The sequence below is a fragment of the Trachymyrmex cornetzi genome, unplaced genomic scaffold, assembly GCF_001594075.2.
Source record: "Trachymyrmex cornetzi isolate Tcor2-1 unplaced genomic scaffold, Tcor1.1 scaffold346, whole genome shotgun sequence".
Lineage (NCBI taxonomy): Eukaryota > Metazoa > Arthropoda > Insecta > Hymenoptera > Formicidae > Trachymyrmex > Trachymyrmex cornetzi.
Window position 1 is genome coordinate 408,139 of NW_017298173.1, and position 20,392 is coordinate 428,530.

The 20,392-nt window shown below is 37.2% G+C and overlaps 1 protein-coding gene across 1 annotated transcript in view; it reads left to right on the forward strand.

Annotated features, from left to right (window-relative positions):
* Positions 1-20,392, forward strand: part of LOC108763232 (insulin-like growth factor-binding protein complex acid labile subunit) — a 230,433-nt gene that overhangs the window by 154,419 nt on the left and 55,622 nt on the right. Inside the window, exon 4 of the mRNA XM_018510679.1 lies at positions 14,762-14,800. Coding sequence (XP_018366181.1) covers positions 14,762-14,800 — 39 coding nt within the window. The remainder of the gene's footprint in view (positions 1-14,761; positions 14,801-20,392) is intronic.

The window sequence follows — 20,392 nt, forward strand, 5'->3', positions numbered from 1 at the left end:
TTAATTTTCTTGCTATGGTAAAGGCGTAACAGCTGGAGGCGTAACCGGTAAACGATGCTGAGACCGTGAAAAGGTCACTTACGTTGTAAAAACGATTGGTGGCTAGACTTACTTACTTTGGGTCACGATATAGGTCTTTCGATATAAAGGTAGCCAAATTAACCAAAGATTAATATTAGGAATTGTAAAATTGTCTCTATTTTTTTTATTTTTTAACATTTTAAGAACCATGAAATGAAACGATCTTACTTAATCTGTAAATCTCTTCTTTTAATCAGAATTACGATTTAACAATTTCCCGAAAATTTTGCAAATTGGTTACGCTTTAAAGAGAGACGCGCTTTTGTAAAAACAATCGGAGAAGAAATTTCCTTTGCATTTATTCAAATCATTTATTCAATTTTTGCCTGGAAACATGATTCATTAGCATATTTTTTTCCTTTTAGATACACGAGTCATAATCGGGTCAGCCATAATCCGGCTGGCGGTAAATTTCGCGTTTCAAAATTACGCGAATTCGAGTAATGAGCCGCTTTTTTTTCTCCGACGAGCAGCGGTGGTAAAACGTTGCGCTCGTTTAAGCGCGATACTTGAAATTTATCACTCGGCGATTCTTGCGCAGATAAATGGACGGTAAATCGCGGGTATCGCGGCTCGCGCACGACACGAGCGCGTTCCTCTTTCGCCGTCGCCCGATATCGCGAATTGGTTCGCCCGTACCGAAACTTTTTTTTGGGCGGAGGAGGAGGAGGAGGGGGGGAAGGGGGGATACGTGCGAAAAAAAAACATTAGAGAACTCTCTGGCCGTTCGCGATGAACGGTCAGAGAGTTGGCGAGGAAAGGGCGGGGTGAGAAGGGGGTAGGGCGGGAAATGAAGCACGTGTGAACGCTACGCGCGGCATAAAATTCGGGGCTCCCCTCCCGTATGGCGTATGTAAATTGCGTGTGCAGCGCGCGACGCGCATGAATTTAACTGCCGCCGCATGTAAATTCAGCGCCGGTGCATGTAAATTTTATTGCAATCAGCTATTGTAAACAGGATTACCACACAGGCGCGACGTCGAAACTGGAGAGCGAGCCGACCAGTCGATGGAATCCTACGAATATTTCGGATTCAGGAACATGCGGCCGCAGATAGGCCGATCGGGGGATGCTTACGATACTTTGCCGCTGTCGAGACTGGGCATCGGTATTCGTGTCGAATTGAAATATCTTGGCATTTCTCCAGAGAAATGAGAAACGCATCAACGATCTTATCGAACTGGTGATAATCCTGAGATATTTTACATATATTTATCCCTTAAACCGCACGTACTGGTGCGAATTCGCGCCAGCAAAATTTTCAAAACATTGGCATTTTTCCCACAACGTCTTTCTTTAATAACAATTTTTTTATTACTTAATAACAATTTAATTAAATTTGAATTGCACTAATTGCTTTGTTGAGAAATTTTACCTCAAGAAAGTATGGTTTTGAAAGTATTTTGAAGAATATTATCACACTGAAAAAAATTTCTGCTTGAAAATGGACGAATCAGAAATTTCTGGTTAAATTTATTAGAATTCTAGTTGAGATAACCGGAATTCTGGTTGATACTATATTTCTAGTAAAATCTACTAGAATTCTTATTTTTACCAAAATAATTATATTAATCAGAACTCTAGTTATCTTAACTAGAATTCTAATAAGACATAACCAGAAAATTCTGATTCGTCCATTTTCCACCAGAATTACTGTTTAATCCAACCAGACCATTTTTCTCAGTGCATGGTTAAATAAATGAATGAAATCACAAAATCCCAATACGCACCAGTGTGCCGTTTACGAGTGCTGGGAAGAAGTGTGCCGTTTGAGGGTTAAACATAATATGTGTCGTCTTAAATTTTGTATTAATTTCCAAGCTATTCTAATATTATTATAGACTAGGAATATTGTTGAAGAAATATGGGATAATAGAGGCGCTTGTAGTATTCGAGAGGGAACGAGATAAATTATCGATCAAATTTAAGCTGCCCTAAGGCCACGCGATCCAAAGTGTAACTTGAGTAAATCTCTCTATTGGGCGTTGTCTTTCTCATTTCTCGCATCGTGCAAGAGGCGTGCGGATCCTGGAAATAAGAGAGGGGCGGCGTTTAATTTCGAGTAGTTACGTTGCAAATTCAGTCGCTGGCGGTTTGCAGATTGTGCGCGCAAATATTTGCGCGCCGCGCACGTTGAGCATTTTATCGGCGCTGATATTAAATGGCGAATATTAATTAGAAGAAAAAGGGAGATATATCAAGATAGAAGACGAAATGACAACGAAATTTATCATTCTCTAAAATACGCTTTATTTAACTTTTGAAAAACGAGCGTTTTTTTTTTTGTTATTTGCTAGCTAAAGCCAGGAAGCAAGAAGCAACGTTTAAACATTAGAGTTAAATGTTATGTACTTATACATATATTACATAGATACATAAAAACATTTGTTGTAATCTTGTGTATTATGTTATGCAATTTTCAGTGTTTCACGCTTGTTGGAGTATAAAAAAAATTGTAATTCCTTTTATAATTCTTTATAATATACGGGATCTAACTCGTTTAAATCTGCATCGGTGTCGTTGATATCACTTTGTTTTTATCTGCTAGATCGTTGCATCCTATAACGTTAATTACGTTCACTTTTGATTAATATTTGCTAATAGTAATTCTGATCTACAGCATGAAATCGCTCCAGCTCAAAGCTCAACCTCTCTCGGAGCTCGCGGCGACCTTTGGCTCCCATCGCTTTAGCAAAATCGCTAAAATCTTTCGCTTTGACTCTCACTCGCCGCCGTCATCAATGCTGTTATATATGTCTCTAAGCATCGGTGTTCAAAGCGCGCAATAAGCAAGCAAGGCATGTAATTGACTATCTACTGGCAAATCCTGCGGCGAATGCAGTATTACAGATTCTCTCTCTCTCTCTCTCTCTCTCTCTCCGTTTCTCTTCTATTCATCTATATTTATCTCACTTCCTCTCTTTCTCTGTCCGTTATATAGCAATGTCACCGAATTTCGACTTCGTATTTACCGAACTATGCGTTATAACCGACCGAGCGAGTCGTTCGCGCCGTTGGCGTATCAGTCACTGTGCCTTCGTATATACATACCCGGCGGCATAAAACCCATTAGAATTCACGGCCCGCTGGGACAAAAGGAGCGAGAGGGAGAGGGATGCGAATTTATTAAGTTCTGCTGAATAATGCGTCGCACCACGATACGTGGCCACATTTCGCCACGGGTCTCATCAGGATTAGTGAGCGGTCGCTTTGATTTAGAACAAGCATTTCTCAAACGCACGAAAGTAATTTGCGTTGATTATTGTCAGAAGAAATATATGAAATGGGTATATTTATTTTGCTTACACAGAAAAAATGGTTTTGCTGAAATATCTAAAAATTTAGTTAGATACAGATCTAAAAATAATTTTGTTTGGAGCATCAATATAATTATGTAGGATGCTTAAACTGGCTGCTAGAATGTTAATATTTTTTGCGGTGTTGTAATTAACGTTTAAGCGGTCTATATAATTATTTTGATGGTCCAGCAAAATTATTTTTAGATCTATATCTGGTTAAATCTTTATATACTTAAACTGTTTTTTCTATGTATATGTGCATATATGCAACTACATTGAAAGAATCTCGATTAAAAGAAGATAATCGGAAGGGGAGAGAAAGAAAGAGAGATTTGAACATATATATATATATATATATATGCAGTTTCATACCATTTACTAAAATACAGTTGCCTTAGTCCCGCGAATCCAATTACGCGATTTTACGACATAGATGTAAGATAGAGGAATGTGAAAACGGATTGTGACGTCCGAATCGATCAACTTTTCAGCATGATTGACCAGGCGTAAGATCGAATCTCGGTCTTGAGAGATCGTGCGTCGCACAAATGTAAGGACGGCCGTTTCATAATGGAAGAACGACGAGAAACCAGTCGTCGTTACGTTTACACGTCAACCAGCATGTGGTGATATGGGACGGTTGGGAAGGAGAATTCTTCGACGAGTTCTTCGGCGATAAAGAAGATTTAGATCGATTTAAGATTCCAATTTCCGGGGTTTCTCGCGGGGTGGACCTTTTCTGCCCATCAACCCCCCCTTGAATACGACGCGACGTCGACGAAGTCGGGAAGTGCTATGAGCATATCGCATTGAAAGGAGTAAAACAGTGTTTCTCAAGTTTTCTCGTAACAGATCTACTTTTATTGTTCTCTTTCGACACGTCAATAAAATTTACAATTTTGATATCTCCATATGCAATTCACGATCCTACATGATTTTATGAAACAGAGAAAATTGATAACTTAATTAAAAAGTGACATTTTGATTTTGTTTAAAAGAGAGAGAGAGAGACATCGAGATTATGTATTAAAATAATTCCAATATAAAATTTATTTTCGATGTTTATTGGATACTGAATTATTCACTGAATTATTCACACAAATAATTTTACGCGAATTTTAATAAAATGACTCACGAGGTCAGATGGTTCGTTTTTTAAAGCATTTTTCTTTATATATCTGAGAGACACTGAAGTAAAGGGTTATTCAGTGACGTAAGTCGACATCGCTGGTGCCCCAACTTGCGTAAAGAGAACGGTCGATCCTCACCGTGCGAATTACCTCTCTCTATTTCTTCCTTTTTCCTCCTTTCCCTGCTCCTTCATCGTTTCCCCTTTATCGCATTCCTATTCTTCGAATCTGCTTCATCTTCCTCGCCTCACTGTTCTGTGCGGACGACTCGGGTTTTTATCCCCGGCCGACGTTTACTTTTTGCCACGCCGTGTCGTATCCACGGAGATTGTAATTTTAATTCCGACGGTATTTTACCTCTCATGCCACATCGTCGTTCGAAGGCGGCTGTTCCTTGTACGTCTCTCTATGTATACGTACGTATATGTGTTTGCGTGCGGATCTATGGTTCGTGTATCACACCGGCTAACTCTTCGTTGAACACCTCTTTTCTCTTTTTCTTTCTTTGCCATTCCTGCCCCTGGGCGGATTCCGATCCTTATTCTTCAGTGCGCTTAGATACTTTCTGATGAGTGTTCTATCCACACGATAGGAGTTGCGATTTTAATTCTTACTTCGGGGGTCTCCTTTTTACGACTAATTGACCACGCAATTGTACCGCAGCAGTATCGATCACCGAGTTAGACTTCGGCAACATTTTATCCAGTTTTATTTTTCTGTGCCATCCAAACTCTTTTCCTCCATTTCCTTATCGTATCAGCACTCTATTTGGCTTTATAGGCTACTTAGATCGCGGAAGATCGAGATTTAAGACACAGCCAGATGGACACTGCTGGTTCCTCCAGTTCGCACTCGGTTAGATCCGAATTACCAATCTCCATTCTCTCGTCACATTCCTTTTTTTCACTCTTTCGTTCTCTCCTCCCTTCGTATTTTCCTCAACTCGTACGCTTTTCTCATTGCTCTGTCGTCGTGTTCCCCCCGCTCTCTCCTCCTCTTTCTCTTTCTCTCTCTCTCTTGCAAGCTCTTTTGCCCTTTCCTTATACTGACTTTTTGCAGCGTTTCCCATTCAGTGGAATTCTAATTTTAATTCCGCGGCTTTTAGCTTCGTCTCGCTGCAATCTATCCGTATAATCGTCCACAAAGTTAGATAGCGAACTAATCTCATTTCAACCCTTTCTATAAAATGCACGTTTCGCTATTATATTATAAAACAATTAAAAGATTCTTAATTTATAGAAGCTTATTTTACTTAAAGATTTAAACATTCAAAGGTTTAAACAGTTATGAGTCGTACCAATAAAGCCAGCCAGCGTATCTATCAAATATAGCGCACATTTAGTTATTATTGAAACACTTTTATGAATTATTTAAATCAATAATTCAAATAATAAATAAATTACTATATTATCTGTGAAAGATATTATATTTTGATTTAATTGAAGCGCGCGCGCAATATAGATACTGTTATCCTTAAATACATAGAAAGTACGATTTTGGTGAAGTATTCAAAAATGTATAGCTGAAAATTTTGTTGGACCATTAAAATAATTATGTAGGTCGCTTAAACGTTGAAACTGCAAAAAGTTTTAATATTCTAACAACCATTTTAAGCATCCTATATAATTATTTTGATGCTCTAAACAAAATTTTCACATGGAAAGAATGGTCTTGTTGTAGTATCAAAAATTTAACTAGAGATCTGAAAATAATTTTGTTGAATTATCAAAATTATTATATAGGACGCTCAAATTATATTGGTTGCTAAAATATCAAATTTTTTTATAGTATTGCTTTCATCATGCTTGAGCTTCTTAATTATTTTAATGGTCCAAAAGAATTGTTTCCAGATCTATGTATAGATCTGGATGCTAAATGTTTATATATTTTAACAAAATTGTTCTTCTCTGTTGTGTCTCTTACGATATATGAATAATTTTTATTTTTATGATTCTCTTTCTTTTTCTCTCTTTTTCTTCCGTTTCTCTCTCCGACCTCTTATTTTCTTCAATTTTATGGGACGATAAATAAACGAGATACAGATATATATATATTCATGCGATAATATTTCTTTTAATAAAGCTTCTAAAGTCTATTTGATACTATTCCTATTCGAGGTAAACGGTTTATGTATTCATGTATTTACACATTTATACGCGTAATCTCACTCCTACTTTGGCAGTGGAATATCTTTGCGACATACTTTCGAATCGGGTCGAACATTACGCGCGCTCCACGTTATTCTCCAAACAGACTATCCTACTTTAAGGTCTACTTAGATCGAGTAAGATCCAGATTTTAACGAAGGGGTACAGGGGCGGGTCGACTGCCACTAGTACCCGGGGTTTGAGTAGATGGTCGACTCAATCCAAATTACCAGCCTCGGCTTTTCCCTCTTCTTCTTTTTTTTCCCTCTTTCATTCGTCGCCGTTCCCTCATCCTCCCATCCCCTGTCCCCGTTTCTCCTCTAGTCTTCCTCGGTGGATATTCGTCTTTTCTTTTTACCCGACCCTCGTCTTCATTGTTGTCTTTCTTCTCTACCCTCTCTGACTACACTCCTTTCACCCACCCCCAGTAGCTTCCTCTCATTTACTTTTTCTTTATTTACTTTTTATATCTACGTTCTAACCCGTGTCTGCCACTGCCTGTCGTAACTCCTTGACTATTTTAGGATTCTTGCATAATCTAAATATGGTTTATAATATCTTCGAATTTTTCTCTTTACATCGACATGAGGAACGTCATCGCGTGCTGTTCACATTGACATATAAAACTTCTCTTATTTAATCAAGATAGAGACGGTCAGTTTTTTATTCTACTAAAGAAAACTAAAAAGATTTTATAATAGAATTTTTATAGTTTAATTTAACTACAAACACATTTAATTCTATACATATGGTAGTTAGGTGCAATTCAAGTTTAAAATATACTATTAATTTGTGCTCTTTTAAAATACGTTTGGTAAAACGGGTTATTATTAAAAGATAAAATTGACAGTCAGATTGACAGAATTAAAACATTTATCAAATAGAGACAATTGTTACAGTTTTCTAAAATGATATTTTAATAACAAAATACGCATTTAATCTGTATCTTGATATCTATATATATATGTATAAAACTATGCAAAGAAATCAATTATTTCAGTCGTTTGAAAATATAAGAAAAGTCTTATAAGATTTTATAAATTATTTCATTATTGCTCCGTATCCAACATAACACTAAAAAATTTGTCACAAGATGCGGTTTCAGCAAATACCTTGGGATTAACTCGGATAACTCGGGCTGACTTGATTCGCATTGGACACTCCGAATTACTTGTCACGATATCCTCCCTCCACACGTTTTTTTTCTCTTATTTTTGCTGACCTACCTTGTTGATTGTTATTTGTGTTTTTTCGGACTTTCCTTCGACGCCCGCCGCGATGACTGCGTTCCTTTTTGCCACCGCTCTTTTTCCTAACCAGCCTTCGCTCGCTTCTTCTTTTGTCCAATTGCTATGTACATTTTTAGCGTCCAATCTCGTCCGGCTTTGATGCTCCCTAAAGCTCTTTTCTCCTTATCTGCGCTCCTTTATCCGGTCTCCATTGAGCAGGTCTCATTTAAAAAGTGCATTATTATCTCCATATATATATATATATATATATATATATACGTATATAGACTATATTTTTCGCTGTCGACGAACGCGAACGATAGAACGCAGAATTAAATATTTCTTCGTCTAACACAGGTACTCTTTCTTCTCTTCATCGATTCTTCATTTTCTCTTTGACCGTGATCTCTTTTCTCGCTATAATTTACTATTCCACTCTGCTTTCCTTTCGAGTCAGTCGCCTTTGCCCAGCTCGCTATAAATTACTCTTTCGTTACTCTGGGCGCACTAATCGATCTCGCTCGCGCCTTTATCCTTTCGCTGAAACTTTCGACCGCACCCTCAATCCTCCATTCCTCTGTCTCCGCGTCCCTTCTCGACCCGCCCTGTCGGTGCGTCCATATTCCGCCTTTCCTCGATAGTCTGCGGTCCATCGAGTTTAAGATCCAGATCTCCGTGGAAATACCTTCGTCTAAAATTCCCGGCCACCCCGACTCTTCACGATCTTTCGTTCTCTCAACCATCCCCCTGCTTCTATACTCTTCGAGTACTCCCTGCCTTTTTCTTTCACCTTTGCTTCCCCTCCCCCCCCCCCCTCTCTCTCTCTTATCCGCCCCTTGCGTCGTCCCCACTCGTTTCATTTTCTTTCTTTTCTCTTTCTATCTCGACTTTTTTCTTCATCGCTCTCACCCTCGTTCTCCGCCTCCATCGCCTTCTCGTAAGGAAGGTCGTAATTGGCCCTTCGGCCACGAGCGACCACGGTGGAAAGCAGCCGAGAAAGCGAACTACGGACAGCGGGAAAGGATTGGGGGGTTGCGGGGATAGGGTAATAGCGGGAGCAACGGTAGCGGTAGCGAGAGATCCTCGGGAGTGTCTACCCTATATCACGGAGACTGCCGGGAAGTACAAGGGACACGGGGCTCTTCCTTCTACTCTCTTGGGAGCGAGTCGGCCATCCCGTCGCTCTGAACTTTACCCGGGGTGAGATATGCAGAAATTAAATATTCATTCGGGTTACCATCCCTCGGTCTCTATTCGCCCCTCTCTCTCTCTCTCTCTCTCTCTCTCTCTCTCCTCTCTTCCCACTCTCTCTCTCCGCCCCCTCCCTCTCCTCTCTCATTCATTCACCATCCATCTTTCTCTCTCCTGCGCGTGTATCGTCCCATCTGATTCTTTTCTTCTTTTTCCTCAAAAGTAATGCCCTGGCTCGAAGCCAGTTCTGCCGAAGCTCTCGATGTTCGACATCCTTTCGTCTTGCATGCATCGTACGCGCCATAGAAGAAAAGTGATGATGTGCATAAATGTACAGAGAATACAAAATTATTCATGCTCTAGAGATTATTCATGTTTCTCGAATCTTATAGATATATCAAAAGCAAAATTGGCAAAAGGAAATATCTATCAAATATTACTAGCCACAAAACTGCCATAGCGAATATTAAAGAATTTCATTAGCATGATTTTTCCGACTTAACTAATTAAAGTTCTCTTAGAGGAAAATCACTGATACCGACATACCTCTTTGTTTTTAGAAAATATTTCTTAAACGAAAGGTAAAAATATAACTTCAAAAACATAAATACAAAGTAAAAAGTGTCTTCTATCAGATAGTATAAGCAATTTTTATAATACTGTTTGCAATTTTGCAATAATTAAGTTTTTCGTGAGTTATGCAAAAATAAGCGTCTGACAAAATGGGCTCCAAAACTGACAGTAGGCAGTAATGCTACGTATTTCTATTCTTTTTCTTTTACAGGAATTATCTGTATAAAGTACCAATAAGTGAATGTATATAAGACTTTTCAGAATCATTTTACTTCATTATAAAACATTTTTATTGAATTATATGCATATTTACTTTATGTTCTGCAAGATGCAAATATGTAACGCGAAAGTTTTTCTAGAATTGTTCGATATATGCACGATTGCCTTCAGCTCCAATAGACTTATTTGACACTATAAAGCAATTATGAAGATTAAGTTAGCTCATGGTCTGTTTTACGAATAGATGTGTCGGTTTACGCTACACCCTAATTTTAAATTAAAAATCATATTATGAAAAAACTAAAAGAAAAAATAATATAAATAAAACTTATTTCGGAAACTACAAGTATTTAAAATGACGTAATATTATCAATAATATAGTCACTATTATTTAACCTCACAATTTGCAAAAGAAAATCGTAAGAATTTTATTTTCGCATTTGTAGAATTCGTTTTTAGTTGATTTAATATAGAAACAAGCCATAAACCTACGAATTATGAGTTTGTACTTCTTTAATTAGCTAAACAGAGATCATGATTTTATTAGTATTAATAAAGTGTAATAGTTAGTTTCCAAAAAATAAAGGGGTGTCACTTTAGGAGACCTATGTCAGTATCGGCGACTTTCCTCTATTATTCTCCGATTAGTTTTGAGACAAGTATTTTATCACTATTTAAACATACTTTAATTAACGAGAAATTAATGAAGTACGACACCGAATGCGTGAAATTTGACAAATCTAGCTTAAAACTACGCCAATAATAATCTACAATAGACGAATTGTGCTCCACTTCTGCGATATCCTGACGTGTATATGCACAAGTATCTCCCTTTATTTCCCTTCGCCGCGCATCTGATGCTCTCCGTTGTTCCGCCGCCTTTTCTACGAGCTCGACTATTTCCATGGACTCGGAATCGCGTCGGAAACGTACCTGTTGAACCAACCACCGACTTCGATGAAATAATGACGAGTGGCTTATGCGCCGTCTGCAGCCACCGTCGCGCCAGCGGGAGCATAGGGCAGGATGCAGCCGTGCTGCGTTGCGCAATGTGCCATGCCATGCCATCCTTCCCGTCTCACCTCTCTATCCTCCCACCAGCATCCAGGCGAGGTATTCTCTGTCGGTGCGGAATTGCATCGTCCTCTCTGCATCCTTCATCCTGAACACATCCTGCAGGATGAACGCGGCTGTGGTTTCGAGGAGGCGAAACGCTTCGCTCGGGATAAAAGGATTTGTTTTACTGCTATGGGGCGCCGAGCGCGGAACGAGGACAGGGAGGGGGGGAGGGGAGGGGTGGGGAGGGGAACGAGATTTGAATAGCGTTGTCGTCGTGTCGTCGCACAACGGGCGGATCGCTAAATTGTCGGAATCGCGCGGCCGATAATTTGCGCCGCCTTCACCATCGGCGGGTTTTTAGCCGGGATTGCTCGCGAAATTCCCGGTCGCTCGATCTTACCTTTCAATATATTTCTAGGAAATTCCGAGCTCGCGTTTAAGTACGTTTGTAAATGTTGATATTTTCAGTGAATATGAAGCGGGTATAAAGAAAATGAAGTTAAATTAGTTTATTTCGAAATGCGTGTATTGATACTTTGAGATTAGAACAATATTACGTGAAGCTTTAGAATTTACCTTGTGTGATTAAACAAAATATTTTCGTAATAGCAGAATTAATTTCATATTTATTTCAGATAGAAGGAACGAATAATAATTTCTTTAGTTCTTCGGTGCTTCGTTTGTATACAAATGAGTTTCATATTCATTCTTCGTTCGTTTTATTTTTTTCTTTGTTCCTTCTGGAACAAGTGAGAAAATTACGAACACAGATTTCAGAAACTAAAGGTTCGTTTTCCCGTGTGTCCTGGGAATGGTAATATCTACTCCATTTATATCCCACGCGACAAGATTTCTAATTACGTGAATCTAATCCACTCACGACTATTTCCCCAGTAAGAATTGATAACTTCTTCCCTCTCTCTCACCTCCTTTCGATTACCATAATCAACATTCTACGCTAATGAAACTTTATAAAATAAATTAAATCATAATTTGTCGATCTGTTTTAATTAATCGTAATTATTTTAAGAAATTTATTAATTTCAATATCGAGATCGAAAATATTGTGAAAGATTTAATAGAGAAAAGGTTATTAATTTGCGAAATAAAAATTTTTGAAAGATTTCAGAATTTTCAATGGCACATGATTTTTTTATACCTGATGAATGGCAAATTAATCAGGTTTCATGCCTTTATTATTATATTTTAAATCTGTATTATAATATTTATGACCATATTAAGTATACATGATATACATGTGTATACAAATCCAGAGCTTGGGAAAAATTGAAATAAATTCTGTAAAAATATTTATTTAAAGGATGGATTTATGAAAAATACTATTTGAAATAAATATTTTCCGTAGTAAATGTAAAAATACTATTTGAAATAAGTATTTTGCGTAATAAATATATAAAAAAGGAATTTAATATTAACATTTACCTGAAATATTTACTTGAAATAAAATACTTGGCATTTCGATATTTCATGGTAAAACAAAATGCACTTCTATTTTCTACATTCTATTTACTATTTTCTATTTTTTTTGTTAAGAAATAGAAAATGAAAATATTCTTTTATCAGGAAATATTGAAATGTCAAATAAATATTCTATTTTAAATAAATATTAATGTAAATGGTAAATACTATTTGTTTTTTTTATATTTACGCAGAATATTTATTTCAAATAGTATTTCTAGAAACACATTCTTTAAGTAAATATTTTTTTAATCTATTTTAGTTCTTTTCCTGCATTGAAAATACATATTTATTATTGTTTTCTATTTTAACTATTTTCTCAAGCACAGTACAAATCTTTGAAGAAATTTCAATAATTTATCGTTTCCAAAACGAATGTCCTTCGATATCCTCTAGCGCGCCAGCGAATGCTTCTTGCACGAGAGAATAAAATTCCTTTCGGATGTTCTGGCTTCTCACGATTGGCAATAATACCTCGAGCGAGTTCCATCCTACGATGATCTCATGTGCGTGTCTCGGAGCATCGCTTTCATACCGTTTCGAGAATGTAACGATTCGTAGAAATGCGTTATTACCACATTTGTGATTCGTCATCTGAGCAGTTATATGACGATGAAGGAAGTCGTATAGGATTAAGAATGGAACGTCAAAACCTATAAATTTTATTACACCTATTCCATTTTATTTGAATAATTTTCGTTTCAATGCTATCTTGTTTAAATGTTTCTTTCTTTCTTTTTCTCTTTCTCTCTCTAACTTATTTATTCTTTAATAATCGTGTCGTAAACTATTTTTTACGATAAAGATGTTGAGAACGAAATGACAACCAAAATTTGTGGGATGGAAATGGAATGGAATTTTAGCTCCAGAGACATTTTCGACGAAAAGTTAATTCTTATTAGAAATTTATGGACAGTTTTGTATAGGAGATCCATTTTGTGATGAAAATTCCACTTCTACATTTTGGACTTCATAATACGACAAGACATTAATCTTTTAAAATGTCTAAAATTATCGACGTTTTGCATGAATTCAGGTCGATAATGAAAGGGTTAATAATCCGACAAGCTGATTTCATGTTTCAGCCAGAATCGTAACGACCCGACCGGTGATCATGCCGCGCGTTTCACGGCGTGGTTTGAATTTCGACTTGAATGCGAGCCAATATGGGGTACATAACTCTGTGCCGACCATTAGTTTCGCTTTTACGAGGCAAATGAACCATGCCCGCGCTCGTAAGATCGTGAAGTTTACATTTTTAACGACGGAACACGTTCGCCCCCGGTGTGCGTCGTGAATTTGTTTCGCGGTGGGCGAACGAGTGAGCGAGCGAAACCGCAACGATCGATTCTCCGTGCTTAGAAGGGCGCTTTCTTTTGCGAAAGATAGATTTAATCCTAGGAAGAGTCTGATTTACAGCATAACATTCTTAGGGTAGGTCTAGCGATCTGTGTTACCAATCATTAAAAATATATTTTTCTTTTAAACTTAAATTTAGATTAATATATCAATAAAAATGCACATATTCGTACTGTAACTATACTCTTTATGCATTTCCAATGTAGCCTTTCATACTTCAAATATTTGTCCTTTGAAAGGAAATCTTCACTAAAATTTTCTTTGGTCAATAATTGTAGATTTATATCGGTCAAATATAATTTTTTTATAATTTTCCTATAAAGCCAATGATTTACTTGATACTTTTATTAATATTTGAGATAAATATCTATTAAACTCGTACGATAAAAGAGTTTAGGTATTTATTATATTTATAACGAAAATAGAAAATTGTTGTACAATAAAAATTACAAAATAATTCTGTAAAGGTATAAGCAAGAATTATATCGAATAGTCTCATGGAAGATCTAAATATAAGCCAGACGGTTTGATTCGTGTTAGTAACACAGATAACTTTTGGTAATAAAGGGCAATGTTACAAGGGCATTGTGCCATGTTACAATCGCTTCTGGGCTCCTCTATAATATCGATATATCGGAATCCCGATGAGACTTTGGTATTGTCGACTGCAACAGCGCGGTTAGAGGTATTTCCTATCGACAAGGGAAGGACTTTAACTAGTTAAAGCCACTTTCAGTAAGGGTCGCATTGCCGTAACCTCTTTACGGAATTACGACCCTTATGGAAAATTCCGAAGGAATTCGTCGGCGACGAACGGAAACTCGTTAAATTAATTTGCTCCAAGAACGCGATACCGTCACCGACGTAATTATAAAATTACGAGACTTGCGGCAAATTGATTTATATGCATCTTATCAGTTGTGTCTGATTAAATACATGACTAAATATGTTTACAATAACGATCACTAATTCCTGCAATTTTGATTTTATTTCAGAGCGATCGGCAGAGAAGTGGACAGCAAAAAACACACGTAGTAAGACTTTTTATAAATATCTTTATGAATTCTATCCAGCCAAACGGCACGTTTGTGAACCAAAAATTAAAGTTTTTCTAAATTAAATTCTAAATTAAATTGAAATATTATTTAAGCTTTAAAATTCAGCTCACATTGATAAGTAACTTTTCGTTACTTATTATGTATTTACATTGTGATCTTATAACATTTTGTTTATTTCACGTATTTTTAACAAACGTTTCGTTATATACACTAATTAACAAAATATTACCACAGCCTCAGTGATCGAATTGGTTGAGACACGGAAAGTTCGAATTCTGGCTGAGGTGATATTTTTTGCAATATTATTGACAGCTTTTTAAAATACTTACTAGCATTAAATTATTCACAGCTTTTTAGGATGCTTATTAGCATCACTATAATTAAATTGCTTGACATTAAACCTAAAGGTATTACTATCGCAGTTTGATTTAAGATCGCTTTTAAAGATTGAAAATAATTTTGAGCGAGAGAGAGAGGGAGGGGGTGGGGTAGAACTAGGTACGTATATAAATTCATACCACGAAATATTATTTAAGCATTAAGATACAGTTCAGACCGAAAAGACCTTTTTTTCCTTCTTTGAAATTTTTCTATTAACCCGGATAAAAACAAGGAGCAAAAGAAATCCGACAGTGTCCTTTGACATCGCTTACAAAAGTACAAACATACTGACTTTGGACACCAGTTCATACCAATCACAAAATCAATATCTCACTAAATTGACGTAACATTGTTTGCCGTTGCTCCACTGTATCGCAATTGTATGTGTACAGCAAACGTTGACGTAGATGGTCACTAAAGTTCAAAGTAATTTCAGGTCGCGCGGCAAAACATTTAGCACAGATTCCTTAGCATCCATTGACGATCTCGAAACACGTCCGCGGCATTGTTTGAGTTTCGATTTGAACGCAGTCCAATATGTACCGTGTGGTACATAGTTGTCTATATTAGCTTCTCATTTGCCTGGTATACGCGACGTTACTGAGAAAGCAGCCAATTAAATTAACTAATAATATGCGTCGTATAAACACCTTACATCACGCACCGTTCGATCGATTATCAATTACTTGACAGTGAAACGTCATTGGACTATCAAGTATCGAGAATTATTGTATAAAAATATGATTTATTTAAATATTATTTAAAAAATTATAATTAATTATGAATATTGTGTGATTATGACCCGTGTAAAAATCTTTTCGAGATATCTGTATAATCAGATATCAATCGGAAAAGTCGACTTTTAATTGAAAATCCAAATCATTCTCTTTTCGTCATGCGTATAACTTTTTAAAGTTACGATTCACTACTGCAATTTCTACTTTACTCCACTGCGCTCGTCAGGCCACATGTTAGAAAGTAGTATTCTCGTTTTAAATCTGATTGCGTGGAACATACAGGTAGGATGAGCCAGATTACACCGTAATGTAAGAGAACCGAGTTATTGCTCCCGATTTTATATAGCGTAGAATTTTCAGATAAAATGAGAAAGCAATAGGACGCATTAGGGGGTTAACGGCGAAACGGTAACATTTACCGAGTCTCTCCGGGTACGCGTGCTTCGCGACATCGTCGTTCGAGTCTCGACTTGAACCCGAGCCAATCTGCGGACCGCTGTTTTGCCCTTCAGAGCGCGACGAATCGCATCGTAAGGACAATCGTTATGGCGATTCACGATAAGATCCTTATTCCACGGCTCACCGCTGCCACCGTTGCTGCCAAGAGAGAGAGAGAGAGAGAGAGAAAGAGAGGGACGAAACCGCTTTCTTAAATATTATTCGTCCCGAAACGTTCTATTATTCCACGCGAGACAGAAGCGGCCGGCAGGAATTTCGATCCTGCCACACCAGAGAATTTTCACCGAATACATGGGAACAGCGGCGACTTCAAGCCTCTATTTCTTTCTCTCTCTCTCTCTCTCTCTTTTCTCTTTTATCCCTCTTCTTTTTCGCCAGGACGAATACGTCCCTATCGACGCGAATCGAATCGGCAGAATTATGTTGTTGCGTCGGCAAAACGAGGTATCTCGTTCCTCGCCTTCGACGGGCGCTCTAGTGTTTTATGTAAAGATCGAACAATTTTATTCCACGTCCTCGAGTACATACACTCTTCTTTTCTCTCCACATGTTTTCTTTTTTCTCCGTCTCTCTCCCTATCTCTTTTTCTCTCGCCATCTCTCTTCCCTTCTCCTTTAGGGATCTCTCCTACCGTTGGTGCCATAAATTTCATCCGCGCTACCCCCCCTTGTGCTTTGCACTGTTACTCGCCCATATATTCCGATATCCTAGAACTCAACCTTGTTCCCGCAACCCATTTCGAAGCACTCCCGCGGTTACTTTGGCTCACCCACCTTATACGTATATCGCGAATTCCGATATCGCGACCGCATCGTGCATCTATAGGTACATTTGGCAACTGTATCTTCGTGTGTGTCACATAGAACAGATAGGGCTTTCAGTTTCATCACCGTTTTGAACACCCGAGACGGGAGCACGGTTATTTTATTCATTTAAATTGCATTAACACCTCTGATTTGTAACATGTGTTCAACTGCAATTTAATCAATTATCGTATAATCTTCAACAAATTTTATTGATAGATCGAAATAGTCAACATCTACGAATTAATTTATAAGAAATCTTATCATAAAGTATATAATATTTGAAATTATATTTTAATATTTATTGTAATATTTATTGTAAATGTGTAAATTAATTTAATATACTTTATATATAAATTAATTATAATACATTGTAATAGATTTTATATAATACATTATATATAATAGATTTTATATACATATAATTAATATTTAATATATGAATTTATTATGCCTTATGTTTATAAACATCGAGTTCATTTATTAAAATTTATTAAAAGTATTTACCAGTTAGATATACAGGTTTTAAACTTTACAACAATGAGAAAGCACAAGTGGCGTACTTGATATTCGTGCTATTTTTTGCTGGAGCACAAGAAAAGGTATGATGTATGAAATAGACGTCACATTAAAGATGATCTATTATGAAACGCTAGAGTCCGATGTTATAAAAATCCATCGTCCATCTACCGACCAGACTTTTTAATACATCCTTTTTTTCTTTGAAATCTCGCGTTTCTCTTGTTTCGTTTTTACGTGCAACATCAACAACGATGTGTCGTCCTTCGCTTTTAATCCACCCGGGGAAGTCGATTCTCTCGTGCATCTCCCCTAGAACGATTTTCATTCTATTTGCTTGGCTGCTGTTTAACGGCCATGCGCTGCTAAACCACCGCAATACGATGGATGCGCCAAGGAAACCGTATTTTTCTCGTCTTTGATTTTTCTAAAAAACGAACTCCATTTTATTTGTACAGTTACCATCGTATTCCGTACGAATCTCTTTTCTACCTCGCCGGACATTCCGATATCCCCAGTGCTTAACCTTGTTGCCCAAACCCATTTCGGAGCTTTCTTTGGTAGTCTTTCGTTTTTCTTTATTTATTTAATACAAAATCCCATGACGTATTGGTTTAGTGGATTTTCAAATCGTAAATTTAAATTTTTCAAAGCATGTCACATTTAAATAATATCATGTTTGTTTTTATTTTTTCGGGGATATATATAATTACGATCAATGTCCTTTTTTATTTTATTTACGACCTATGTTTCAAGTATTGAATTTATTTTTTATGTCCGTACATCCTTATTGATTAATTTCAATTATTTGTGTTACGTATATAGTATGTCTAAATTCACATACTCTGCATATTTTATAAAGACAACCTTTTTTTAGATGCGATAAAGGAGGATGTTAAAAAAGAGTAAGTAAAAGAAATATTCAAATAATATAAACTAAAAAAACTTCCAGTACTCTAACATATTAAACTAATAGTGGGTATGAGAATCAGGCGCAGATTAAACTTTTTTTTTTAATAATAGTCATATTTATTCAGTAAGTCAATTATTTAATAGTTTACAACATTGAAATTTGGATATCATGTTTGTGCTCAATTTTCGAGGTGTCATCCTCAAACGCTACGAATATTTAAAAAAAATTTCATCATATCCAGGAGGTGAAAATCTACACGTAAAAACACTATCTCTTTTACTTATACCTTTTTATGGAAAATAATCGTTTTATTCTTTTTTAACATATTCCTTTCTTTTCTCCTAATTTGTATGTGTGATTCAATATTCGATATGGTGATTTTTAACTTTCTTGCCAACGATCCGCCTTTTCAGCGAGACGGATCTATTCGACCCGACGATTTCCGTAATCCGTAATCCACTCGATTCTCGCTTGTCGGCGGTGAAATTTTAATACCAAATCGATCTCACCGCCACGGCTTTATCGCCTGGGCGTGATATCGATTTCGACCGTCGCGACAATTACGATTGACGTTTCGATACGTGATCGAGGAGCGGCCCGATCGGATTCCTCGCCTCGACGTTGCTTTCAACAACAATGGGGGCTTCACCTAGCACAACCCGTTCTCCTCACGAGTTACCGTTCAGCGTCGAGTTCCATCATCACGAGAGACACACTTTCTTGCCAATAGTGTAACCCCACAAGTCTCGAGAGAATCTTAGCATCGAAAGGAAAAAAGAGAGAAACGAGACAGAAAGAGATAGAAAAAAAAATAAGGAAAGAAAGTCAAGAGGAAGAGAAGAATAAATTTGTTTATTATTCTGAGACACATACAAGTCCCATGAAAACAAAGAGCGTAGAAACCAAGCTGAACGATACGAAGCAGTGAACGATAAGAAATGGTAAAAATCGGAAAAGCAATCGACAGAAGCATAGAATAAATATGGAGGCCGATATGTCGGTGTAAAAATATTTGTTTTATTTCGGAATTACTATGTAAGATTGAGAATATCTGTATAGACAAAGCGTTTACACAATGATGAAGCAAAATTACATGCTTTCGCGACTGCGTAAAAATAACTTGAATAATTCATTTTCGAAAGAACTCGATGGGAAACAATGGGATAGAAGAACAGTGAATCGAAGCGAAAGATGAAATAATCGAAATTGTGGTCGTTCGAAATAACGGACGAAGGGCTCTCGTCAGCCTCTCCTGCTGCTACAGAAGGTACGCTGTAAAAGCGTGAATATTACGTCACTGTCTCTCGCATTCGCGTGCTTAAATATTCGGGCCGCGTCATAAATTTCGCCCCGCTGTCGTATATGCCCTATACGCCGTTTTGTTATTTTGCCATGAATTCCGATATCCCGAAACTTAACCTTGTTCCCGGCAACCCATTTCGCAGTTCTCTCGCTTGTTCCGGTCCGGCTTTCCCGACACACCGACGCAGGCTCGTACACGTTACGCTTCCTCGAGAGAAATACGATCTGATCTGACGTTCACGTCGATGCTCTCCCTGTCTCGTTGTAATTCGATAACGTACATCTGTTCGGAAGAATTCGGCACGAAAATCCGGGATTCGTTCAAGCCGACGAATGAATGCCAAATCCAGAATCGTCAACGTCCGTAAAACCAGTTAACAAACCAGTGTACATTGATTCGTTGAGTAACACGAATCTTCACGCGTAATTTTAATCGTATAACTTTACATGAACG